The sequence below is a fragment of the Phytophthora sojae genome, assembly GCF_000149755.1.
Source record: "Phytophthora sojae unplaced genomic scaffold PHYSOscaffold_2, whole genome shotgun sequence".
Classification (NCBI taxonomy): domain Eukaryota; phylum Oomycota; class Peronosporomycetes; order Peronosporales; family Peronosporaceae; genus Phytophthora; species Phytophthora sojae.
Window position 1 is genome coordinate 6,746,582 of NW_009258116.1, and position 26,838 is coordinate 6,773,419.

The 26,838-nt window shown below is 58.4% G+C and overlaps 3 protein-coding genes across 3 annotated transcripts; 1 reads left to right on the forward strand and 2 right to left on the reverse strand.

Annotated features, from left to right (window-relative positions):
- Window positions 1-350: 350 nt before the first annotated feature.
- On the forward strand, window positions 351-1,161 carry PHYSODRAFT_311662 (hypothetical protein; the record flags this gene model as incomplete). Its single annotated transcript, XM_009521939.1, has 2 exons — window positions 351-485; window positions 565-1,161. 2 exons carry the CDS (start codon window positions 351-353, stop codon window positions 1,159-1,161), a joined length of 732 nt encoding a protein of 243 aa, XP_009520234.1.
- A 1,278-nt stretch (window positions 1,162-2,439) lies between these two features.
- On the reverse strand, window positions 2,440-22,594 carry PHYSODRAFT_486323 (hypothetical protein; the record flags this gene model as incomplete). The annotated part of the gene is made up of 9 exons (XM_009521940.1): window positions 2,440-7,310; window positions 7,464-8,639; window positions 8,757-9,552; window positions 9,631-10,049; window positions 10,140-11,369; window positions 11,442-11,817; window positions 11,875-13,767; window positions 13,849-21,495; window positions 21,566-22,594. The coding sequence occupies 9 exons, from the start codon at window positions 22,592-22,594 to the stop codon at window positions 2,440-2,442; spliced, it is 19,437 nt and encodes a 6,478-aa protein (XP_009520235.1).
- A 1,689-nt stretch (window positions 22,595-24,283) lies between these two features.
- On the reverse strand, window positions 24,284-24,607 carry PHYSODRAFT_422799 (hypothetical protein; the record flags this gene model as incomplete). The annotated part of the gene is made up of 1 exon (XM_009521941.1): window positions 24,284-24,607. A coding segment is annotated over one exon (324 nt), but the record flags the coding sequence as incomplete, so codon positions are not given.
- Between the last annotated feature and the right edge of the window lie 2,231 nt (window positions 24,608-26,838).

Consider the following 26,838-nt stretch of genomic DNA (forward strand, 5'->3'; position numbering starts at 1 on the left):
GAAACCCACAAGAAAAACGCAAGTATGAGTTAGTAGTTGAACCGAGTACAATAAAAAAAATACCCGTCCTGGTCAAGCAGGCATGAAATCCGTCACCGTTCAAAGCCACCTTCACTCTCCAGGCACGTTGACGTGAACAGCCAGGCGTGTCGCTAGTCGGTTCCTTCACTTTGAGCCGGGCTATTGACGTTTTTCACTTCGTAAGATACGTTGATTAGCGGTGATGATCACGCGAAGCGTGACGCTCAGAACCGCTGCTGCAGCACTGGAGCTCACTTTCCGAAAAGCTTCCTACCAAGCACACCGACCACCACCTTAGCACCCTCAGCACCATGTCCTCCACCAGCACCATGACCTCCTCCACCAAGAAGACGGTTCTCATCACGGGCAGCACGCGCAGCATCGGCCTCGCCCTCGCGCAGTACTACACGAAGCAAGGCTGGAATGTCATCGGCACGACGCGGGCCAACAGCAACACCGACGAGGTCCGTGCCAGGCTCTGGCTTGCATGCGCTCCTACTACCTTTTCACGCCCTAACGTATTCTCTTTCTCGTTGCCACCAGCTCATGGCCCTGTCGCCCTTCAAGACCGTCCAGCTCGAGGCGAGCGACGAAGACTCGGTGCTTGAGGCCGCACGCCAACTCGAGGGCGTGTCCATCGACCTGCTTATCAACAACGCCGGCATCTGGATCCCCGACGACCTCCAGTCAGCCAAGAAGGAATCCTTCATGCGCCAGTTCGAGGTGAACGCCGTCGGACCGTTCCTCTTGACCCGTGCGTTGCTGCCGAACCTGCAGCTCGCGGCCAAGAGCCACGGCAGCGCCACCGTCGCCCAGGTGTCGTCAATGCTGGGCAGCCTCCGCAGCAACACGAGCGAGATGGAGCAGTTCTTCAGCACTTCCTACGCTTATTCGATGTCCAAGGCTGCACTCAACATGGTCACGCGCTCGCTGGCTGTCGGACTGCGCGACAGCAACATCGTCTTCGTGACGCTCAACCCTGGGTACGTCGACACGGACATGAACGACCACCAGGGCTACCTCAAGCCCTCCGACTCGGCTGAGAGCATGGCCAACATCGTGGCCAACCTGTCGATGAAAGACACGGGCAAGTTCTACAACGCCGACAAGCAGCTCGGCGACTTCGAGCTGCCGTGGTAAGCGAACGTGGTGTTAAGCCCATGCGGCAGCGACGAGACCGACCGAGCTACTGTACCAACAAGTAGTTGGACAAGTTTTAAAGTTGAAGTGACGCCCGCAACTTGTAGTGATAATCAACGATGGTATTTTGCTTTCTTTTTGCGCTGGGTTCTCGTCATCTGCGGCGCAAAGCTCCCCATTGAGATGAGGTTGCCTTTCCCCAGAGCCCCTGCTTCGATGCCTGTGGCTGTAGCCATAATAATGACTGCAGTTAATGCAGTGTGTGGCGCTGGCTGTGGAAACCGTCATGTTTGGTCTGCTGCATGGGGACGCCATCTTTAAGAAATGCAGGACCAGGAAACGCGGGCGGTGGTCTAGCTGAACGAGGGTCACGACTTGGTCTAGCTACGCGTGCGGTGACTTTAGTCTAAATGGTGTTCAAGTCGGTCTGTACGGCGAATCAACACGAAAGAGTTTGTGTGCGGTGGTGTTGTGTTAATAGAGACTTTTAGAAGCACCGCTTTTTTTTTTTTTTACAGTTTTAGCAGAATAGCATAGCATGGGCACCAGGTATGCGTGTTTTCGGCATCCGTCAAACGGTAAGAGTGAGCTCTCATACCGTTGATCGAATTTCAAAATCACGTAAAGCGAAACTGGGGAAGTTGAGGCATGCGGGGCAAGCGCACGTTCTCGAAAGACCTTCGTGGTAGCGGGAGCATGTTTGTGGGTGTGCGCATGCCCTAAATGCATTATGTGTGCTCCAAAAGCGATGCGTGCAGATTGATACGGGCTTTCACCACGTCATTCCCTAAAATGCTTCCTTGATTGACAACACGGTATCGATATCTACGTGTCGTTTCAGTGCTTCTAATTAGAGAGCAGTTCTTCGTGTTTGGAACTAGAAAAATCTGGATAAAACTTCGGTAGATTACGGATAAATTACGGATGTTCCGGTAATTGGAACATCAGCCAGTAATTTATCCTATCCGGCTTTTATCAGGATTTTATCCAGATTTTCCTTACTCCAAAACTAAAGTTCTCTGTTCGTCACGGATTTTCAGCTTGTGGCGTGTACTAGATGCACTGCAACAGCAACATTCACAACGATTTTCTGGAATTCGTAAGTTGGGATGTCTCGGCGACATGAATTTGCCGAATAGAAGACCAATTGGTGATTCAAGCCGTGGTGAAGCTCTGGACTTTATCACGTCGTTAGTTTTTTTTTATTGTAGGCAACCGTAGTAAATGCTGGGCATTCGTTGGCGTAAGGCATCGCCAACTACCGCCACTGCCAACCTTCTACTCAGTACGGGTGCCTCTTAGCACGTTCAGCTGATCGCGTAGTTGTTGGCATTGCGCAAAAAGCTCGTCTCGCTCCTTTCGAGTGACCTCAAGAGCCTGGGTGGCTCGATCGAGCTCATTTTGAGCTTCCTGTGCTCGAGCATCCCGCTGTCGCTGTCTCTCGGCGGCGTCAGCATCGTCTCTTTTGCTTTTGTTGCCTCCTGCTTCGTCTTCGTCCTCCTCGTCGAACGCGTCCTCTTCGTACTCAGCGTCGCGTTGCTCGGCCAGAAGATCCTGCCAGTACTCAACCGTCTGCGTCTGCTGCTCGCGCTGGCGCAGCACCTGCAGATAAAGCTTCTCGGCGGTGTCGAGCTTCTCCTGCAACAATTGAACCTGCTCTTGGTGCCAGAGGCCAGAAGGGGTCTCGCTGGACGCCCCCGTCAAGTCTGACTCGCGTTGTTTGGGCGGCAACAAGCTCAACCGACTGCTCTGCGAACGTTGAATGCTGTGACTTGATGCCGAGGTGGCCAGTTGGCTATCCATACGCGTTAAGAAGCCCTCCACTTCGAGTAGCCGGCTCTGCCATTGACCGCTGACCGTTCTGTGCCCAAAGCCAACACTTTTGCTCGACTCAGCGCCACTACCCACTGCCACCTTTGACTTCTCCTCTTGATCCTTCTGCTGCTGTCGGACATGGGCAAACAGGCCTTGGTAGCAACGCACCAATAGCGCGTACAGCTGCGAGATGAAGTGCGGGTGCGTCAGGTCGCTAGTTTGCGCTCGAGCCTGTGCCAAGGCGTGCAACATCACGACTGCGAGCTGTCCGGTGGAGAGCTCGTGCAACGCTGACAAGGACAAGTACAGGGCGGCTTTCCCGCCTTGGTCATGACAACTCACATATCCTCCACCTCCACCTCCATTGTTGCCATGCGCGAAGCTCTCAACAACCGTCAGTGCAGTTCCAGGCCCTTCCTTAGTCGACACCGTTCGAAGCAGAAGCTCTGCAAACTCTCGTCGCGCTCGCATCCGCTCATCCAGCTCGTTCACCGAAACGTGAGCGAGCTTCGTCAAGTCCAGCTCTTTTGCGTCCAGCACTCCTAACAACGACGAAGCCTCACCATCCCCCACGGACCCCTTTTCGTAGCGACATCCTGCTGCTACAGCCTGTGCGACTGCACGTCGATATGCAGCCAAACCAGTGTCGTCCTCCTGCTGTAAGGTAGTCTGCTCCGGTTCATTAACCTTCTGCGGGGTTTCTTCCTGCTCGCTGCGCTTGAAGGCAGCTATCAGCGCCTCAATTTTCGTCAGACGCTCTTCCAAAAGGTCCTCCAGACGTTTGGCTACTTCTGCTGTTAGGGCCGACTGTGGTGCTTCGGCAGCTTGTTGCTGGGTTTGCGGATCGGTTGGGGCTGGCGGTGCCGAAGAGGAAGTTGTTGCAAGAAGCTCTTGCTTCTGTCGGAGCCCCGCCTTCTCCTGCACGAGGCGCTGGTTCATCACGGCGATAATGATCTGGGCCTTGCGACGGAATTCGTCTTCTACCAGAGCCTTTTGTTGCGCCATCCGAGCTCGAACGCGCGATTTCTGCTGTTGCCCACGTCCTTCAAGCATGAGCGTAAGACGCTGGAGTTGGGCAGTGTGCTCTCGCTGCGCCGCCTCGCGCTGCTTGGTCTTCCCAGAAGGCAACGCCTGCAGCCTTGTCGCCAGCATTTGGGTCATAGCGAGTCGTTCCTCGGCTAAGAGCGCTGCGAGGCGAGCGTCAACTTGTGCGAGCTGGTCCTGTTTCTCTTGTGCTAGACGCTCCAGCTCCGACCGCTTGTCTTCCTCGAGTTCGCGTCGTCGTTCATTCGCTTCGAGCTCCAATCGAGCACGGAGCTCCGCCACGAGGTCTTCAGCTTCACGCTGCGCTGCACTCATCATAGGCTGCTGTGGCTGCTGCTGAATGGGTTGAGTCTGGGCAGCGGCCGCTGGCATATTGGCAAGTGCCGCTGTGTGCTGTGCGTCGAAATGTGCCAGGAGATACGCGATCTCGCGCATCTGACGCTCCTTGAGGAGTTTTTCAGCTTGGTGCTTGGCCTCCTCGCTCTCCTGTGCAGCTTGCCACTCTGCCTCACGTAGTCTCTCGGCAAACTCGGCGTCGATCGCTGCGAGCACGCGCTCCGTCTCCGATTCCGTTTGGTCTTCGCCGCCTTGTCGACTTGAACCCTTCATTAGAGCCTGTGCCTTCCGAGCGGCCTTCTCCTGCGTCACGGCTTGAAGAGCCCGCCGAACGTCCTCCATACTTCTCGCTGCAATTTCAGCGAGTTGCGCCGCCAGTTCTCGCTCGTGGCGAGCACCAACAACCAGCTCAACCGCCCCGAGCAGTGGCAGCTTCAACGGTACAAGTCCATACGTGAAGAGCTGCTGAACGGCGACCACATCTTGCTGCTGCTGTCGAGCAGCTCGAATCATAGCGCCAGCCTTCTCCTCGGCAGGAGACAACACAGCACGAGCTTCAGCTTGCTCAACCGCGGTTTCTTCGACAACGGGAGTCGCCGCTTCCTTGGCGGCCTGCGCTAGTGCGGCCTCGAGCTCCTTCTCGGCCTTGGCCGTGTCTTCTGCTTCCTGCTGCTGCCGCGCGTGCAAACGTTGACGCTCTAACTCTCGTTTCTCCTCGAGCTCACGCAGCTTTCGGGCCTTCTTGGCAGCGATTCGAGACTCCAGCCGAGCCTTCTGAGCAGCGCCATCAGCGCTGTGGGTCTCGCGAAGCTCGCGTAAGTTCGTGTCGAACTCACGCGCCATTTTGTCGGCCGTCTCGATTGCCTGTTGCTGCAATTGTAGCGCCAACGCCTCTGCTCGCTTGGCAGCTTGCTCCTCGGCTTCTCGGGCGAGACGAGCTTCCAGCTCGTCCTTCTCGCGCCGCTGTCGAGCGCGCTCTTCCTCCAGCTTCTGCGCCAGTCGAACAGCAATCTCTTGTCGCTCCTTCTCCTCTGCCTCAGCCTCTGCTTCTGCTTGGGACTTGGCCAAAGCTTCAGCCTTTTCACGTTCAGCAGCGATTCGAGCGTCTTCTTCGGCATCAGCATTGGTCTGCTGAGCTTTAGCACCGCTAGTAGCGGCTTCCTCCTCCAGTCGCTGCTTTCGAGCACGTCGTTGGGCAATTCGCTGCTGCAGTTTTTCCTCCTGTCTCGCCTGCTCCTGGGCCAGTGAAGCTGTCAGCGCTCGCAGTTCACGCTCATGCTCTTCCTGTAGGCGGTTCATTTCCTGTTGAGCCAGTTGCTGCTGTCGCTCTGCGCGCTCACGCTCTTGCTGCTGCTTGCGCTCCTGCAGCGCCCGAAGATCTTCTTCCTGTTTGCGTTGAATCGCTTCCCAGGCTTCTTGTTCCTGTGCTGCTAGCGCTGCGGCTAGTGCGGCCTCCTCCTCTTCTTGCTGCTTGCGCTCGGCTTCTTCTGCGGTTTTCACGTCACCTTTTGCGGCGGCTTGGGCGTCGGCTAAGGCACGCTTCTCCTTCCGGCGAGCGATCCTTTCCTGCAGAGCACGCTCTTGTCGCTCGCGCTCCGCCTGCAGGGACTCGCGCAGCTTGGCGGACTCGGCGTCATGGATTTCCCGACATGCTGCTAGCTGGGCTTCAATCTGCGCCTCGAGACGGAGACGCTCAGCGTCGTCCTCCAAACTCTGCGCACTCGGCTCGAGTGTAGCGCTCTCCTGCTGATCCTTTTCGGCTTGTCGCTGCTGGTTCTTGAGCTGCTGCTTACGCTTCTTCTCGGCTAAGCGGTCCGCAAGCTTTTGCCTCGACTTAGCCGCCTCCGCTGCATCAAGCTGCTGCGTTTCTCCTCGGTGTCTGTCAAACTCGGCTGCAACTCGCGCTGCTTCATCCTGCGCTTGACGAGCGGCTGCGGCAGCTTGAGCCGCGGCTGTAGCTGCATCTTGGAGCTCAGCGGCAGCCTGGCGCAATGCTGCTTCTTGCCGTTTGCGTTCTTGTGCCAGCGCCGCTGCCTGCTCCTGCATAATCTCTGCCTGCAACCCAGCCATTGCCGCTTCGTCGTCAGTAACAGCCTCGCTGTCTTGCTGGCTTTCAGCTCCCTTTGCCTCACGCGCTGCCTTCTTCTTCGCCAGCTTCTCCCGAAGCTGCGCCTCGCGCTTCTGCTGATCCGCTAGCAACGCCTCTTGCAGAGAGCGCCGCTCTCGCGCGTGTTCTTCCTCAAGTCGCTTAAGTTCGCGCTCTGCTGCAGCTTGTAAGTCGAAAGCAGCTAGTCTCTGGGCTTCAGCCTCTTGCTCCAGCTTTCGGGCGATGCCGGCCAGCTCCTGCTGCTGTCGATCAACGAGCTGTTGTCGTGCAGCGCGCTCTTGGTCATCCATCTCGGCTTGGGCCGTTTGAACCTCTAGCTCCACCGCAGCATCCTCCGCGTCGCCATCTTCATTGTTGCCACCACCTTCATCCGCCTTATGCCGCTGTCGCTTCGCAGCCAGCCTTTGCTTGAGCGCTAGCTCCTGCCGAGCACGCTCGGCTCGAAGAGCTTCCTTCAACCTGGCCGATTCCTGCTCATGAGCCAGCTTACACGCTGCAAGCTGCCGCTCGATGTCTGCTGCACCGCGTTCGCTGGCTACCCGCATAGATGTTGCAAGGAGCTCCTGCTCACGCGCAGCTTCCGCCTCCAGCTCGGCCTCTTTCACTGCGCGGTCGCGTTCAATAGCCTGCAACTCCTGTTGCTCCTCCAGTAGTAGGGCGGCAGCCACTTCAGAATCCTCACCACCAGATGAAGCGCTCGCTGCAGCCCGTCGTTTCTGCTCCAATCGAGCCGCCAATGCGGCTTTGCGAGCTGCTGTCTCCGCTTCAAGCTGCTCTCGTCGAGACTTCATACCGCGTGCGTGCGCGGCCTGCACACTCGCGATTTCTCGATCAACAGAGCCGTCATCTTCAGGCTCGCTAGCCATCGACTCCATTAGCGTCGTCGTTGCTTTCTTTGCCAGCTCGGTAGACTCGATGATGTCCCGCGGCTCCTGTCGCTCCCTGTTCTGTCGTCGCTTTAGCTTTCGCTCAGCTAAGCGTCTCGCCATCTCCTCTCGACCGATTGAGCGCTCGGCCGCAGCTCCCTGTAGTCTCGTAGCTAGAGCTGCTTCATACTCAGCTCTCACACGTTCGGCTTCAAGACGAGCAGCGTCAAGCAGTCCCAGGGAAGCCTCCTCCGCAGCTCTATTGGCTGACAACACGCACATTTGCGCCAGCAGCCCCGTTTCCTTCTCGCGACGAGCTTCTTGAGCTTCAGCCTTCGTGTTGGCCCAGTTCGCTTCGAAAGCTGAATCCAATGCCTCCATCGCTAGTCGCTCTTCCTCCTTCGCTTCGTCATCTGACACAGTTGAGCCACATGCTTGCTGCTGCTCACGCTTTCGACGGAGCTTGTCATGCAGTGCGAGTTGTTGGCGCTTCTTCTCGTCCTCGAGGTTTGCGCGCAGCTCCGCCAAGTGTCGATCGTGCTCAGCAGCAAGACGCTCCAGCTCTTCCCGAGCCCTGCGTTCGGCTAGCTCTGCATCACCAAGTCGCTTCTCGACTGCAGCTTCGAGTGGAGCTAGTATCGCGTCAACCTCTCTCTGCTCTTGGTCACGTAGTGCAGTCCACGCTTGAACTTCTTGGGCCGCAAGCTGCTCGTCCAGCTCTCGCTTCAACTCCTCCTCCTCTGTCCCCTCCGTTCCTTGCGCCGGCATCGGCATGATTCCATCCCTTCTAGCAGCTCGCCTCTGGCGAAGACGCTCTTGAAGGAGCTGTTCCTGTTTGCGGCGCTCCGTCTCCAGCGCCTCACGCAGTTTGCGCTGCGCTTCATCGTGCTTCTTCCTAGTCGCCTCCAAGAGTGCGTCCAAATCGTCGCTACTTGACGCTAGACCTCCGACCAGAGCGTCTGCAGTTTGCTCCTTGGTGTGTTGAATCGCCAACGCAAGCGCTTGCGCGGCTGAAGCGGCAGACGCATCGATAGCTAAGTTTTCCTGCTGCTCTTCACGATCCAAAGCAGCCTCTGCGCGCTCCCTCTCACTCGACGACAGCGACATATTATCCTGTAGCGCCTGGCGTTTGCGTTGCAGTCGCTCCGCTAGTTGCGCTTTGCGCAGACGACTCTCGTCTTCCAGTCGCTTCTTCAGTGCGCCCCACTCGCGGTCGTGCTCGTCACGCAGCCTTTGTAACTCGCCTTCCAAGTCATCTACTACCACAGCCTGTGCCTCAGGTGACAACACCACTGCTGATAGAGGCGCATCTTCCGGTCTTGCTAACCCCTGCGGGCCGGTTGGCGCTGATGCTGGTGCTGATGCAGCAGACGGCTTGACTTTCCGACTGCGCTTCGAAGCTAGCCGTTGTTCGAGTCTGCGTCGACGGTCTTGAGCCTTCAACGCATCCACGTCCATATCGCCCAAACACGCGTAGAATTCACGGGTGATCCTGTCGGCTTCTGCGCAATGAGCTGCCGCCAAAGCCTCACGAGCTGCCTGAGCGGCTTCCGCTTCTGCGCGCAGTCGACGTGTTTCAGCCTGCAGGGTCGACTCCTTCGCCCGCATCTTGTCATCCAGCTCCTGCAGCGCCTGGGACGTTTGCTCACTTGTTGTTGCGTCCAGCCGCAGACGCTCGTGCTCATGATCGCGGTCAATCTCCGTCATTGCCTGCTGCACCATGTCATCCGTCAAATCGGTCGGGTGGCCTCGCTTCAGCTCCGCAAGGCGCTCGGCTCGACGCTTTGCCATGCGCTCAAGCAGTTTGTCCTGCTGCCGACGCTGCTCGATGCCTAGCGATTCACGGAGCGCGCGTCTCCCCTCTTCATGGTCCCGATAAATTCTGTTCAGCTTGTCCTCACTCGCAGCAAACTTTGCGTTTGCATCGTCGCAGCGCACTTTAGCCTTGCGGTCTGCCTCAGCGAACGCAGCTCCTACTTCATCTCGAAGTCTCTCGTGGAGTGCACTAAGCTGCTGCGTCTCCCTTTCAGCAATTGCACGCAGTTCTGCCGCCTCTTCTTCACTTAAAGCACTGTCCAGAGTTTCAAGCGCATCGGGGTCAGAGCCTTTACCGCCTTGTTCCAGCTCCTGAACTTTGTCTCGGCGCTTCTGCTTAAGACGCTCACGCAGAGCCTCTTGTTGAGCTTGTCGCTGAACTCGTAGTGCATCACGCAGAGCGGCAGTCTCAGTCTCGAACGTCGAATGGCAAGCTGCTAGTAATGCTTCAATGTCCGTCGTGCTTTGAGCAGCTGCCGACAGCACGGTGGTCGCGAGTTGCTCGAGATCCGCGTCGGCCTCCGCCTCCATTGCGAATTTCCGCTTGATTGCTTCGGTTTTGAGCTGCTGCAGAAGGTTTTCTTCGTCCTTGTCGGTGTCGATGGGAGTTTGCCCTGGGGTCTTGTCGTCGCTTACAAGTTGACGCTTAGCCTCGCGCTTGCGGCGCAGTCGGGCTTCCAACTCGGCCTTGCGTCGCGCTTCATCGTCCTGCAACTCTTGCTGTCGCTGCTGCCACGCGCGGAGATGGCTCGCACTCAACGCCTTGATCTGCTGCTCCACTTCAGCCGCCATAATCTCGGCCACAACATTATCTTTGGTAGCGCTGGTGCCGGGTTTCTCAAGTGCAGCAGGCACGGCTAAAGCTGCCAAACGAGACACCACGCTCCGCTTTCGGACGACCATCTCTGCGGCATCTTTCACCGACGACTTGCGAGTCTGTCGGGCCCTCCACAGTCGCATCAAAGTCGCCAATTCCTCATCGTTATCGTCTCTACTGGCCAAGATTTCGCCTCTGGCTTGGACAACCGCTTCTTTTGTGGCAATAGCCGCCGCCTCCGCGACACAGGCATCTCGGAGCTGCTGCGACAGTCGGTCTTCGTGTTCACGCTGCTTGGCTCGCTCTTCTTCATACGCACGCTGAGCTTGGGTCTCGAGCTGCTCTTCCAGTCTTTCTCTCTCCAGCGACTCCTGCTTGGCAATGACAGCATTCATCTCCGCCACTTCCTTCGGTGAAGATCCAGGCGGAAGCTGCTTTTGTTGCTGCTCGCGTCGCTGTGCCATTCTCTGTTGCAGTCGTTGCGTCTGTCGGCGCTTCTCCGCGTCTAGCGCCTGGGTAAGCGCCCACAGAGCGTTGGCGCTTTCGTCCCTGAGGCGCTCGATCTCACTTTCCGTCGCTGCTCGGACCGCGGCGGCAGCTTTCTCCCGCTTGGCGGCCTCGTTCTCCAGTGCGTCCAGTGCATTCACCACCGTCTGAGTGAGTCCCTTCGCTCCTTCATCATCGCCTGGAGCGAGTTTGCTCAGCGCGAGCTCGTAGTCTTGTCTGGTGAAGCGAAGCTTTCCTTCGACTTCCTTGCCACACTTGTGCAGCGTCGAGGCCAACGCCTTCGCCAGCGTCTTTCCTGCTTGCCGTTCGCTGTCATCAAGTGCTGCCATTGCAGCCTTGAGACTTTCGTCAACCTCAGCCAACGCCGCCATCTCTTTGTCATCGAGGCGCTCAGATAGAGAACTCGTCGACTGGGCCTTCCCGGGTTCTTTAGCCTCTTCGCCCTTGCTCATCTCTAGCCACCTGCGATTGATCTTCTCCTGTAAACGCGTTTTGCGCAACGCTGCATCGGCCTCCAGCTCTCGCCTGCGCTCAGTACACGCCCGTACGTAGTTCGCGTGGAGCTCGTCAAACGCTTCCTGGGTTCGCTGTTCAATCTGCGCAGGGATTCGACTGGCAAGGGTCTCCAGCAGCTCCCCCGTTAGGTCGAGTCGAGCGCGTGGCGTCTGAGCTGCTGCAGAGGTCGCTGCTGGAGGTTCAGCAGCAGCTTGGCTGCTGGGTTCTAGGTCATCCAGGAACGCTAACTGAGCGTCTGCCACCGCGACAGCGATAGTCGCTTGAGCTTTCTGCGCCTCGATTTCTTGCTGGTGTTGGAAGTGTTTCTCCCGCAGCTCCTCGATGGCTTTCTCAGTGAACTCGGCCAGTTGGGTCTCCAACTCCTCCTCCTCCTCCTCTGGAGAGGCTTCGTCGCCATCACCGTAGTTTTCGTCAACGTAGACATCATTGCTGCTGCCATCCTGTGCCGTTCCTCTACGACGGCGCTTAGCCGACAACTTTTCTCGCATTTTGGCTTCGAGGCGCAGTCGCTCGTTTTCGATCTCCCCCCTCAACGCCATAAATTCGCGGTCGTATTCGCTTTGAAGCTTTTGAAGCTCCGCCTCGGCCTTCGCAAAGATGCTCTCCCCTTGCCCTTTATCCGCTTGAGCTGCATTCCTCGCCGCTATCGTGAACTCTGAGACAGCATCCACAGGCTGAAGAGAACCTTGTTGACTTGAACTCCGATCAAGAGGAGTGCTAACTTGACACTCCTCTACTCGCTCTCGAAGACGATTAATCGCGCGAGTCACAGCTTCTTGTTGGCGCGCGTCCATGTCGTCCTGCTGCTTCACGACTGCTTCTAGCGCTTCTTCCTTTCTCTCCGCGGTTTCAACCACCAATTTTTGTGCCTCCTTCTCCGACAATGGAACGCCGTCACCCTCATTTTCACCCGGAAAAGCCTCATTCGGCGTCTTCCGCTTACGCTGCAGCCGCTCCTTCAGCTGCTCTCTTCGAAGCGCGTCCTCCATTGCGAGAACTCGCACGCGATCACTCCACGCCTGTGAGTACACGTCGTTGAGCTGCGCGATGATGTCAGCGTTGTCGTCCCCAGGGATTCCAGGTTCAAGGCCTTCACCTTCATCTGAGAACTCTCCGACTTCAATCAGCCCTGGTGGAAGGCTTTCATCTCCTCCCATGCCTGCATCGAAATCTTCCATCAGATCCCCTGGGGGCTCCGCGAAGTCTCCCCCAGCCTCGTCCCCGCCAGCTCCGAACTCCATCTCAAGACTCGACAACTCCTGCAGGTACTCCTGCTCAATGGCCAGCTCTTCCTCTCGGAACTGCGACTCCAACGATTGTTCCTCCTCGTCGTGCTGAGCCTTCAACACGTCGGCATCTTCCTGCTCTCGACGCTGCACTTGCGCCTTCTGGGCCTCGCGCAGTACCTCCCTTGCTGCCTGCCTCGTCGCCAGCTCAGCTTGCGTGCGCGTAGCCTCCACACTGATAGCCGACTGAATCTTACGCAGATCCGAAGCAAAATCGTCCAGAAGACGCTCCTTCTCCACCGCCGAGAGCTGAGGGTAAGTCGCATCAAGTGCCAACGCATACTCCGCGGCACTTTGTCGCGTGTCACTCTCAATTTTACGCTTGCTTTCTGCTAGTACTCGAGGATCTGCAGCCTTGGTCGGTGCGTTGTCGGATGTACCCATCGCAAACTGTTCAGGATTGACCGTCGAGGGCACGCCGTTAGTCCGAAGCAGAGTCGTAAGTCCAACGAGAAGCTCCTTGATCTGGAAAAGCGTGTCGTCTCGGAGCTTAGTCGCAGCCTCTTCCTCTGCTGATGGAGTGGGAGGTTGGGGGGTCTCAACTCTCGCAGCTTCAGACACTTGGGCATTAACTGCTGTCATACGGTCCTTCTGTTCCTGGTCGGCCATCTTCCATTGCTCTTTCGCGCTGCCCACAGCTCTACTCAGTGCGTCTTCTGCCTGTTGAGCGCCGTGTTGCAGCTTCAGAGCTCGTTGCGCCTCCTTCTCCAGCTTTTCATTCACCTTCTTCGCCCCCGCCGCGACTTCCTTGAGCAATTTACTGAGACGGCTCTGCATCTGAGCCTGCACATTGCGCTCCTTGACAGGGTTTTGCTCCTCGCGCACAGCGTCCAGCTCGCGACGGAAGCTGGCCTCCAAGTCGTCAAGTGTAGCGAGAACTTGCGGTAGCGCGGCTCCAAACTTCTGCAGCGTCGGCATCGGACCGAAGAGCGCCTCGTCCTCCCTGCTCTGGGCTTTCTCCACCTCATTGCGCAGCTCCAACAACTCTTCGACAGCCGTATCCGAGTCTTGAGTTGCTGTCCCGGTCGTACTCGTACGTTGAGGAGGCGTAAAATATCGCTGCGATGCCTCCAGCACGAAGTTGCCCACTTCACGCCGACCCTTCTCCGCTTCCGCGAGGTGGATAAGCGACGACGATGTTTGAGTCATTGGGTCAGAGCCCAGTAGCCTCTTCAAGTCGTCGAGAACAACGCGAGTATGCTCCAGACAGGTCTCTTCGTTCGTGCTAGTGCGCTCCGGCACAGCTTCATCACTAGGCGAGGACATTTCCTGCACCATCGCTCCAGTCAATTCCGCTAGCTGCGTACTCCAGCCTTCGATCTCGCGCAGACCCGCGCTCACACTGCCCAACATGGCGTCCTTCTTCCGCTCAAACTGCTGACGCTCCTGCAGATCGCGCTCCAGGTTCTCCAGCAGAAACTTCTCCCTACCCGCCACACTCTTCGACCTCGGACGTCCACTGATCGTGCTCAACGGGAGCTCTTCAGGCGCCTCCTCCTTCGCATCAAACGATACTGGAAAATCACCGCCCTCTTTGCTTGCGCTCGAAGGTGACGCGGACATTAAGTCAGACGCCACCAGTGCGTTCACGAACAGCCTCTTGAGCTCACTCGCTTCGGCTTGTAAGTGCTGCATCAACTGCTTCATGTCCCCCTTTTGGTCCTCGAAGCTCTTGGACACGGCCTCGTGATGGAACTGCAGTCTGTCCACGAGCTCTCGCAGATCCAGGTCCTCCTCATCCCAGCGACCTAAATCCGCATGGTATTCCATCGCGTTGCCCTTGGTCGGCTCCTGGCCGCCCAGTTGGAGCTCTTTCACCCCCGTCGTCGTTGGCTCAGTCGCCAGCAGACTTCCGTCGCCTACAGGAGCGTCGCTGGTAGTATTCACAGCAACCGTCCCCTTCGAGTGCATGGCCGAGAGGTTCACTTGCTTGCTCTTGGCTCGGTACCCGCTGACGCTCTTCACCGCCGTGTTGGTCCAGCTCTTGGCGCGGAAGTAGTAGAGCCCTGCAATGACTGCTATCACTACACCGAAGAGCCCGCCCAGCAGCCCCACGATGAGCGCCCAGTCCGGCGCCAAAATGAGGTCGTCCGTTCGGCGCTTAGCGCTGACGGTGATCAAGTTCTTCTCGTTGAGCGGGACGATGGCCGCTTCCGTGGGGCAGCTCGTGCCGGCCTTCATGACTACCACAATCGTTTGGGCCGCAGCGTTTAGCGAATTCCCGAAGACGTAAGTGCCCGCCTCCGTGAATGAAAACGCGAAGGCGGACACGGTGCTGGCGTTCGCGTTCACCTTGGTGGCCAGCGCTCGGAAGGCGCCATAGTCGAAGCTGGGGTTCGTGTTGAGCATCGAGTCCTTCATGTAAATCGGATAGGCGCCGGCCACCGACAAGTCGAAGAGCAGACCGTTCCCCACCGACAAGCACACCATCGGGTTCGCGATGGAGGAAGGGGTCGATGCAGTGGTCAGTCGGCGTCTTCGTCGAGAAGCTGCATCGGAGATCGATGACGGGAGGTCGTAGGACCCCGAAAAGCCGGTCGAGGCCACTGCGATCGAGTGAAGCTGGCAGTCACTCCCTGTGGTGCACGACACCTTGGACACTAGACCACTACTAGAAGTGCCGTCGTCCTCCGGTAGGGGCGATACTTCACCCGTGGCTGGATCGTACAGCTGCAGCTCGCCCGTAGTGCTGTTGACCTGGAGCTGGATGGCGTCGTCGCGACACTTCTTGTTGCAGATTGTGTCTAGATCAGGTTGTTCGTCGCACTGACAGACGCCCAGACTCGCCACGTACGTGCCAGTTCCGTTGTTACAGCTCGCATCACAGGCCGTGCCGCTTGCATACACGCACAGGCCGCTATCGGAACGCACTTGGTTGCTGCTGCATCGGTCGTACACAATCGGCTGGCAGTCCACGTCTCCGTCTTCGTCGCTGCGGAGGATCATATCTTGGTCGTAGAACTCGTAGCCAGGCTCGCAGATGCAGTACCCGTCCGTCATCTGGAAGGCTCGGTGGCTGCCGACGCACGTGCATTTAGTGGCGCCAGTCCCCGCGTACGCGCTCGTTGAGCACGGCAAGCAGCTGGGCTGCCCCACCGCGTTCTGGTACGAGTTCTCTGGACAAAACAGGCAAGCGGACGCGTTCGTGGCCTTGTAGTTGGGCTGGTACGTTCCGCTAGGGCACGCGATCTCCGACGAGCTCCCTGCTGGGCAGTAGTACCCCGGTGGACAAGGGTAGCCCCTGTCACGCTCTCGACTCTCGGGGTGGCTTGAGTTTGTAGCTCCTAGACACACAAAACCTTCGAGGCATTCGTCGCAGCGAGTCCGGTTAGCATCAATACCGAACGTTGCGGGGGGACAAGCTTCACAGGAGGAATACAGCGACGTGTACGCTCCGTCCAGTGGAGTCGTGCGGCCAAGATACCCTAATGGACAGGGGATTGGAGCTGTCGTTCCGCTAGGGCAGTAGTGGCCGATGGTGCAGATGGAAGGCGAGTCAACGGCCGGTGAGCAGAAGTATCCCTCAGGGCATGTGACGGGTGTCGTGGTGTTATACGGGCAGTAGCTGCCACCAGGACACAGCAATGGCGAGCCTGCACCCTCAGGACAATACGTAGTTGCGTTGCACACTTGGGGTAGCGTAGCTCCTGCCTCGCAGTAGGACCCATTGACGCACAAGGCGCAGTCATCGGAGCTTCTTCCAGCGCCTACAGCTCGATAGGTCCCAGAAGGACAAGCGTGAGGCTCGCTCGAGCCTCGGAGGCAGTAGGACCCTGGTGGGCAGTCGTAGTCTGCGAGGCCGATGATCCCCGTCCGGTTGCAGAGCTTCCCTGCGTCGCAAGGCAGACAGTCCTCCAGCTTCGCTTGCCCTTCAACACCGTTAAAAGTCCCGGCTGGACAGGGAACTTCGCCAACGCCGTACGGGCAATAGGATCCAGCGGGGCAGGGGACGGTCTTGGTGCCGTCGTTGCAGCTCTTCCCTGCGGGACACGGGGCGCAGTCGCTCAGTGAGATCCCGAGTATTTCGAGGCGTGACGAGTTCTTGGGGCACGCAATGGGGTCCAGTACTCCCTCCGGGCAGTAGTAGCCGATCGGGCAGGGCCCTCCAAGCTCCGTCCTCCACACTAGGTCATCATCCGAGTCCGAGACGCCATCCATGGTATTCGTCGACGGATTCGGATTGTAATTGCTCATTTTACAGTAGTACCCCGCCGAACACGAGGCGGTGATCGTTCCCCCGACGCAGAACTTGCCTGCAGTGCACGGAGCACACTCCGTGGCGGCCGTCAGCCCCACAGCGTGTCCGTAGGTACCATTTGGGCACAACAAGGGGTTCTCAATCCCCTCTGGGCAATAGTAGCGAAGAGGACAAGGTACTGGAGCGGTAGCGTTCGTGCCGCAATAGCCTCCAGCGGGACAAGTGACGCAGGAGCTCTGCTTCTCAGCGCTGTTGTACGTCCCCTTTGGACAGCGGATCTGGCTGAACGATCCAAGCGGGCAGTAGTAACCGGGGTCGCATATCCTTCCTGTTGTGCCGTCAATCGGATCGGACAACCACGCGCCGCCGAGACAAACGTGGCCACCAGCACACAATCCCCCCGTAACTCCGTCAGTTGGCTCTGCTGTCGTCGCATTCCCGACGCAGTAGTGACCAGGCGCACAGTCACCCGACGTCGTGTTGGTTGGAGGCAATCCCGAGCAAAACTTCCCCGGCGGACAGCGTGCACACTCCTTCGAGCTTGCGAGAGCCCTCTGATCGCCGAAAGACCCCGCAAGGCACGGATACATGGTCGGAGACGGGGTTTGCAGGGGGCAGTAGTAGCCGTGAGGGCACTCCAGAGGCGTGATACTCCCGATCGCGCAGTAGTATCGTTCCGGGCACAGTTTGCATTGAGCCAGGCCTTTCTCGTCCGCGAACGACCCACCGGGGCACGGCGTTGGCTCGAAAGACCCCTCCGGACACTCGAAGCCCTTAGGACAAAGCTGCGTGGCCGTACTCTCTCCGCCAGTGCAGAGATACCCACCCGGGCACTTCTCGAATGGGGTGACGATCCCAGAAGAGCTGCAGAGGTAGCCAGGAGAGCACGGGAGGCAGTAGCTGGCGTTCACGTTTTGACTCGTCTCCGAATAGGTGCCTGGCGGACACGGAATGGGGTTGCTAGTGCCCTGCGGACAGTAGTGGCCTCTGGTGCACACGTCTCCAATGATCCCGAGCGAGTTGTTCTGGCCCGTCGGGGTGGCCGTATACGAACCTTGAACGCAGTAGAACCCTTCATGGCACGGTAGAGCGGCGTCAGTGTTTGTCGACGAGCAGTAAGCTCCGGCGTCACACACGATCGGCACCGCTGAGCCTTCGGGGCAATTGGTACCAGGGAGACACGGCCCGCCCGTTGCAGTAACTTCAGCCGGGGTTCCTGTCGGTGATCCCCCAGAGCAGTAGAATCCACTACGGCAATTGCCCTTGGGCTTCACAGCCGCGTACTCGTCGATGTAAGTGCCTCCTGGCGCGGGAGTGCACTGCGAGAGGTCCTGTAAACCGTAAACCGTACCAAATGACCCCGGTGGGCATGGGAATTGGGTACCTCTTTGAGTGCTTTCGGGGCAATAGTAGCCCATCGGGCACTCGTTGACAAGGTAATCGTTGCAGCCTAGTGGGCAATAGTATCCCCGTGGGCACGCGAGGCACGTAGCGGAGCCCGTGGTGTTGGTGTATGATCCTTCCGGGCACAATATCGGGCTGACAGAGCCCTGTGGACAATACGAACCAGTTGGACACGAATCTCCTCCAAAGTAGACGGCCAGCTCAGCACTGTCAGCCGTACTCACAATGCTCTTGACAACCCCCGACGACGGATTCGAGTGCGTGTTGTTGCGCTTGCAGAAGGAACCAGCGTCGCACAGCCCCGAGGGCTCCACGAGTCCTGCGTCGGAGCAGTACCTGCCTTCGTCACAAAACACGCAGTCGCTGGACTGTACAAGCCCGGTCGTATTCGAATAAGTCCCAACCGCACACGGTACAGGAAAATACGTGCCTTGCGGGCAATACGCGCCAGCGGGACAGACGTGGGTTTCGTTCTCTGCAGTCTTGCCATACGCGCTCTCGGATCGGGGAGGGCAGAAGTTCCCAGCAGCGCACAAACCCGTGGGCTGCACTAGCGCCACGCCGTCACAGAATGATCCTGGGGTGCATTCCAGACACTCGGTGGCGTTCGTGAGTCGGATGGCGCTGCTAAACGTGCCGATTGGGCATGGCACAGGGACTTCCGCAGTGCCGGCAGGGCAATAGTGGCCCGAAGGACAGTCCGCGTACGTGTTGGTAGCCACGCCGTCGCAGTAATACCCCATCGGGCACTCGTTGCAGATGCTTTGGCCCTTGTCTGCTGCGTACGTGCCAGCAGCACACTTGATAGGGGCCGAGCTCGCCTCGGGGCAGTAAAATCCTGCAGGACAGATTCCTCCAGTCACGCCGTCCGTTGGCGATGGCGAAGACGCATTCAAAACGCAATAGTAGCCAGCGCTGCACGACCCTGAGGGCGCTGTTAACCCTGTAGCACTGCAGTGCTTGCCTCCGGGGCAAAGCGAGCACGACGCCAGACTGGTTCCTCCCTTGGACGGTCGGAACGAGCCAACTGGACAGGTTATGGCACTTCCTGTGCCTTCGGGACAATAACTCGCGACCGGGCACACGTCACCATAGCTCTGGGCCACCGGGTTGGCAACTGGCGAGGCTCCGAAGCACACAAAGCCAGCTAGACAAGGTCCGCGTGGAGCTGATAACCCGTACGAATCGCAGTACTGCGCGCTGGGGCACGGCTCGCACTGCTCAATCTTCACGAGGCCCTGCACGTCTGCGAACGTCCCCGGTTCGCATTTCACAGGTAAGCTGGTCCCCTTGGGGCAATAGTTTCCCGTGGGGCAGATCGTTGGCGAGATCGTACCGGGCAATCCGCAGTAGTAGCCGGCGGGGCAAACGACGCACTGGTGCTGGGCTGGGTAGAGATTATATTGGCCTGGCGGACAGGGCGTCGGCGCAGTGGCCCCCTCCAGGGAGAACGACCCGCTGGGCGTCTCCATTTGCGTGGGCACCGCAGCTCCTCCAGTGCAGTAGTAGCCGGGGTGGCAGCTACCTGTAGGTTGAAGCAAGCCCGGGGTCTCACAATACTGGCCTGGATTACACGGAACGCATTGTGCCACAGACTCCAAACCGGTGAAGGGGTTGTACGTCCCCTGTGGGCACAACGTCGGCGACGAGGACCCCAGTGGACAGTAAGCTCCTTGAGGACACTGGTCGCCGGTGTGTCGGTTGGTCACGCCAAAGAGGGAGGACTCGTAATTCATCGGCGCTGAAGTGTAGGCCCCCAAGATGCAGTAGTAGCCAGGGTCGCAAAGTCCTCGAGGGACCGTAAGCGCCGTGGAATCACAATACATGCCTGGCGGACAAGCCAGACAGTCTTCCACCGCTCTAAGCCTCAAAGCATTAGCATACGTGCCAATTGGGCATGGCTCAGGGCTTGAAATGCCCGTACGGCAGTAATATCCCGCCGGGCAAGTGATCGGGTAGGCCGTCCCGATGGGGCAGTACGATCCAGAGACGCAGAGCGCGCAGTCCTCCTCGCTAGCCCCCATGCTGCGATTAATATAATATCGCTCTGGACACGGCACTTGGGTTTGAGATGTCGATCGCAGCGGACAGTAGAAGCCTGGAGCGCACACCCCCGTGGGCTGCAACGCGCCTGCAAGGCTGAAGTAACCTGCGGGTGTCGGCGTGCAGTCGCTCATGCTGTCTTGGCCGGTGCGGTTACTGTAGCTGCCCGCTGGGCAAATCACCGGAGCGGGGGTCGCTGTGGGGCAGAAGTATCCCGCCGGACAGGCATCCGTCTCCAGCGCTGGCTCACTATCCGATCCTGGCGGACAGTACGTGCCGTTGTAGCACGTGCCGTAGAGGGCCCCGGGCGCAGACCACCCCACCGCGTTCGAGCGCATATTCGCTGCGCTGGTCGTGTCGCTGTTGCAGAAGTAGCCGGCCTCGCATGTCGAGCACGCCTTGGCTCCGCTGGTGGAGAACTTGCCTTTGCCGCAAGGTTTGGGACTCACCGAGGCTTCGACGCAGTAGTAGCCGGCCGGGCACGTGACGCACGCTGGCCAAGCATCCGCCGGCCCCACTGTCTTGGTGTTGTTCACGGGCGTGTAGCTCCCAGCCTTGCAAGGTATCGGAGCGACGGAGCCCGCGGGGCAGTAGTAACCTGGCGGGCAGTCGTCGCACTGGCTGGGCTCGAACAATGACGTGCTGGATGTGTAGGTGCCACTTGGACACGGGAACTGCGTGCTCGAGTATGTCCCCAGCGGGCAATAGTGGCCCGGAGCGCAGTTTCCGTCGATAAAGGACTTGCCGCCTTGACAATACCTGCCTGGTGGACAGATATTGCACTCTTCAGCTGCTGCTAGCGACGTGCTCGAGCTCCAAGTCCCCGGTAAACACGGGAACTGGTTCGAGTACGCGGTGCCGTTCGGACAGAAGAAGCCTGGGCCACAATCCAACATGGTTTGCGTTTCGCCTCCGGTGCCCTGCAAACAGGCGTGGCGCAGCGGACAAATGGTACAGTCCTGCGCTCGGATCAGGTCGATGTTCTCGGTATACGTGCCAGCGGGGCACGGATGGTCTGTAGCGAGCACGGTGCCTCCAGGACAGTAATGGCCCTTTGCACAGCGATCGACGTAGTTGCTTTGACCCACGTGAGGACACGACCAGCCTGGGGGGCAGTCCAAGCACTCGTACAGATCCGCTGCTCCCGTCTGCGGGTTGTAAGTCCCCGCTGGGCAATTCGTCGGGGAGCTGCTCGCTTCGGGGCAATACTTGCCAACAGGACACTCGTGACACTGGGAGCCGATAACCAAGCCAGTTTGGTCGCCACTATACGTCCCTGCGGCACACGGGTACTGGTTCGCAGCGCGTGTGCCTTCGAGGCAGAAGTAGCCCAGTGGACACGTCTGCGGCTCCGAGCTGCCAGTTGGGCAGTAGCTGCCTGCCGGACAAACCTGGCACGCATCGGAGCTCTTCTGTCCTGCGTCCGGGTTGAATGTCCCCGATGGACAAGGGTTTTGAGACGCGCGCTTGGTGCCTTCGGGGCAGAAGAAGCCTGCGGGGCAAAGCTGCCGCGTGAGCGGAGTCGCTCCCATTTCGCAGTAATAACCTTCAGGGCATGGAGCACACGCGTGATCGATACTCTACACGACAACGCTGTTAGTACTGTTGCGTGAAAGGCTCTCAGGAGAGTGCTGAGTGAGCGCAGCGTACCTCGCCAGCCATTTTAGTTCCATAGGTTCCTGCAGGACACAAGAAGAAGGTCGTAGCCGGGTTGCAGTAGCCTCCCAGTGGGCACGCGTCTTCGGGCGGCGTCGGGTTCGTCGAGGCGAGGCTGCACTTGTATCCTGGATAGCACGAACGACAGTTGGCCACGGCACCTGCACTATAGTAGCCCACTGGACAAGGCTGCGGCAGTTGATCCGACCGCGGGCACTCGTAGCCTGGATCACAGGCCAGACAGCTTGTCGACGCGCGAAGGCTGTAGTAGCCGACCGAGCAGTTCTTGGGCATCTCGTTGGCCGTATCGCAGTAGTAACCTCGCGGGCACTCGACGCACGACCCGGAGCCTGACGTCGAGTAGTATCCTGCTTGGCACGGCTCGGCGCTGGAGCTGTTTGTGAACGCACAAGAGTAGCCGGCAGGGCACGGAGTGCAGGAACTCGCTCCACCAGTTGAGTACGTCCCCTTCGCGCAAGGAACGAGCAGTTTGGCCGTGGAATCTGGACACGCGTAGCCGGTAGGACAGGCAGTACACGCCGTGGCACCTGTCGAGCTGTAGTAGCCGTCAGGACAAGCGACCGGAGGGGAAGTCGTTGGGTCAGGGCACGCATAACCTGCGGGACAAATAGTGCACTGCACAGCGCCTCCCAGTGAGAACCATCCGGGTGCACACACCGCGCACGTCGAGGCCCCCTCAACACTGCTGTACGTGCCCAGCGCACATGCAACTGGGGCAGCAGTCGTAGCACTAGTGCAGGCGTAACCTCGAGGACACGCCTTACACGACAACGAGCCTGAAGCGCTGTAGTACCCCACACCACAGGGCTGAGGCTCTTGGCTTGTAGATGCACAGAAATGCCCACTCGGACACGCAGAACACACCAAACTACCCGCCAGAGAATACGACCCGCCCGAGCATGCAACGGGGCCGACTTTTGGGTCCACACATTCATAACCAACCGAGCACTTCGTACAGGGCGCAGCACCGGAGTCTGCAGCGTAAGTGCCTCCTGCACACATCTCTGGGTTGACGGAGCCTTGAGGGCAGTAGTAGCGCTCGGGGCACTGCGCGCACGATTCTTGGAGCGTCTTGTTGTTGTAACTTCCTGCGGCGCACTCGTGACACTGGACGTCGCCTGCTATTGAATACGAGCCAGCAGAACAAGGCTGGGGGCTGGCTTTTCGGTCGCTGCAGGATGCCCCCGCAGGACAAATGAGGCAGGTTGATTGTCCTTCAGAGGAGGCGTACATTCCACTTGGACAAGCTTGGCAGGTACTGACATCTTCAGCGAATGCAGCGCTGGACGAAGTACCCAGCGGACACGGCACCGGTGCTGAGCAGGACCCTGGACAGTAATACCCGAGAGGGCAGCCGACACATTGCGAGACCCCCGTTGTGATGTTGGGCAATGGGAACCAGCCTGCACGACACGGTTCCACGCATGACTCCATTGCGAGCGGCTCGTAGTACACTAGCACCTCATTTTGAGGGAAAACAGCGTCGGTTTTGGCGTTGTAGTTGAGATCGGCCGAGGCGAGCTGGTGAACAATTCCGCTGGTAGCTCGCACTGTGGACGCAGACGCAGACGCAACCACGTTGATCAGCCTCGGAGTGTTCCACGTGCTTGTCGTGAATGTCACTTGGTCCGGAAACGCCTCGATGTATGAGTCATGCGGCGCCAATTGAACGATCACGTCGCTGCTGGGCTGTGAGAGGAGCGATATCTCGTAACTGTCGTTGCGAAGACTCTCCACGACGGCGAGAAAGCGATCGGAGATGTGGACGCCGGGGAAATCGTTTTCGCTGACGTGCACTTCAACGTTGTCGACTGCAGCGAAGGTCCGTTCGTCATCCCCGCTGGAAATTATGTGGGGGATAACTACAACTGTCTCTGCAGTAGCTGTTCCACTCGCGACGTAGTCATTCGGTGCAGTGACCGTGATGTTGGCGGCGCTGGACCAGTTGGACGCCGTGAAAACCACTGATTCGGGCTCGACTGATAGCCTTGCACTGCTATCGGAATCTCCGACTGAAAGGACAACAACAGCATCCCCGTACGGCGGCGCGCTCAGCGACACCGTGTACTGTGTTCCAGTGGCGTCACCTTCAGCCACTTGCAACCTCCAAGAGCTTATCACAGCACGCGCCTTCGAGAGGAGTGTGTCCGACGTATCAACGTACGCCTGATCAATGATACGGCTAGCCGCATCAACCGTCTGCAACAGGATTGATGGACCAACTGGACCCTCGAGTGGCGGGTGAGCAACTCCGTCCAGCTCAATCGACACGTCCTGCATCTCCACGCTGTCTGTCCCCGATGCAGCGTCTCTCTTGATCCAAATCGCATTGTTCTTCACCAAGACCGTGAAAGTTCCATCCAATCCAACGATACTTGACAACGCCACACCCACCAACGACCCGTACATATACGGCAAGTAAACAACCACAGCTCCATCCGTCGGTAGCGAGTGCGCCAGCGTCATGTGAATTGCCAGCGACGAGCTGCGACCGCTCAGCAAATTCGAGAACGTCGACCGCGAGTTCCACAGCACTCCAGGCGCCACCTCCATGTCCGATAGCTGCAGCGTACGTGTGAACGTAGCGCCAGTGTCCGAGATCTCCATGGATCCGACGCTAATGCGACCGGCGCGACTGGGATTCGTCACTCCTGTCAACTTAAACCGAATCTGCGACCCGGAGGCGACCTCGGAGCCGTTGCCGCTGCGCTGCACTGTCAACGAGTTGGCGCTCGTGTCCACGTCGACGCTCCAAGTGCCGTCCAGCGCCTCACTCAGCGCCGCATCATCCAGCGCCGCGTCCGGTGCGACTGTGAACAGCGCGTCCAGCTGGATCTTGATCCGTGCGTCCACTGGCAGATGCGGGGTGTCCCCCGTCGTGAGCGCAACCTCAAGCGCCGGCGACGCCAACACCGTCGCGTTACTCCATGAGGCGGTGGCCGAGGCATCAACGGCGTCCACGACGCAGTGGAGCCCCGCAAGGAGCAGCAGCGCCAGAAACACAACCAGCCGCATCTTATCAAGTGGCCCTCGAAGAGACGCGAACCTAGCGGGCGAGCACCGAAATGTGTCGAACACCGAAATAGTGGTGCGCTTCAACCTCTGCCTCAGAGGCAGTGGCAGCTCAGGTGTCTGAACAGCCGTGCTCCTTGTGCTCGGAAAATAACATTTACCTCAACGTAGGTTGAAGCGCCATTGCCAGTGTCCATGCATGATTCGGGCCCAATTCCATGCTTGACCCGGGCTCAATCAATCATTGCTGCTCGGTCCGCCTTCCAGAATCAATTACCCGCAGCCTTCAGCAAATGAGAGTGGTTGCTGCACCCGTCCACTGGAGCCATCTTTTGAATTGTCCGCACTAATAACCTAACCAACTTCGTATACGCGGTATACTTTCGACTTTCAACCATTCATTCCTAAAACTGCGGCGAGCCGCCACACGCATGAATCCCCCCCGCCGCGCGGTCGCCCTGTTGGCCGTACAAGCATGCGCATGATGTCGACGACTACCGGTAGCGCCTAGTGGTGCTGCAGCGACACCTCGTGGCGACGATGACGTGGAGCGCTCCCTGGCTGGCTGGCAAGACTGCGGTCGGCGCAACACAAAAGGCGTCAGAGCCCCCCCCCCCCCTCCTCCCTGCGCGCGTTTGAAGAGATGCATGAGCATCAGGCCACCTCTCAGTCCTGTCAGGCAAGTAACTGTTCGGGGGAGATCTATGCATCACTTGGTGTATTCATACTCGTGTCTGTACGCGCAGCGGCCAGCTTTAACCGGCGGAGACAGAAGGCACTTCCTGCTCCGCTTTCAAACAGCTTTACCAGGAGAACAAGCGAAAGAGCGCAAGCAGAATGCGTGAGACTTCAGCGTTTGGGATCAGTTCGAGGGCGGGGCTATCGTCAGTCGGGTACAGCGGTATCAGTCGGGGAAAATAAGCTTCCAGTCGGGCAATCGGGTACGGTGACGGGTGACGGTGTTCTCAGTCGGGTACCGGTGGTGATGTTTGTTGTTTGCTTGGCTAGGTCAACGCATGCGCTCAAGTTGTTTACCTGTACAAGACTACAGCTCGTGGCGTGGCCACAAGAATCTTGCGAGCTGTTGGTAGGAGTTAACGTAAGAGAACGATGGAAAAAACAATGTAATGGACTGTCCGAGATGTGTAGTGTCCTGTACTGTTCGAAAATTCGCTCCCCGTAAGCTATGCACTTAGTCATTTCACTTAGAGGCCTCAAAGAGACCATTTGCAACCGAAGCAAAGCATAGGTCTGCAATGTTCGGCGCGTGGGCCGGAAGGTATGCCTAAGTAGGAGTTTCTATCTAATCCAGATACCTCGCCTGGTCGAGCCGAGGACTTAGCGTAAGGCTCGAGGGGGTGGGGCAGGTCGCGCAGCGGCGCCCCTCGAAGTGCCGTTGCTAAGTCCACAGGCGAGAGCCAACGTGAGAGTGTCCTACCCTCTTTAACATCAAGTAACAAGTGCTTAGTCGCTTTGGTGGTCGGCATTGGGCCTTCTCGAACATTCTTCATCTAACCGGTCTATACATGGAGTATACAATTTGCTTCAGTTTTGGTCGGTTCCTGACGGTCGTGGTCGGGCGCAAACGGGTACAATAGTCTCGTCACAGCCTAGTCTTCCATATGGTGGACGGGTGCATCAACAAGTGCCTTCAGCAAATTCATGCAGTTTCTTCCTGTAATGGGAGTCATCGTGTGTCGGTGGCCAGATTCGGTCTTCTCCACTTGCGTTGAGCCAAGACGGAGAAGTATGCACAGCATTAACAGCAACGTCGGGGTCACCAAATGGTCTCAGTGAAGGTTCGCTATCCGCCAATCCGTGCCTCAGGCTGGAGTCAATTCAGCAGCAGCAGCAGAACAACAACAACCGCCTCGGCGGCTGCACGTGTCGTCTCAAACGCAGCAATCGGATTTTTCGACGAGCAAGCCGCCTCCGTCACTTTACAATTCGTGCGCTCTTCTTCTTGTCTCAAGCGCTCAACGCAAACGATGCACAGCGCCGCCAGTGGATTTCGCTTCAAGCGAGCGAGCGACGACTGCGGGGCGCTTGCGGGCGTGGCGTTCGCCGACTCTGGTGACTCGTTTCTCGCCGATGCGTACCGTCTGGATCGAGCGCTCGGATGGGCTTCAGCCCCCAACCATGGATCGCATCGACCGAGGGACTTGAGCCAAGCCAGCGGCGCTGCTCAACGTCACGGGCTGAGCCCTTTGCCGCCTCGCCGATGCGGTTGCCAT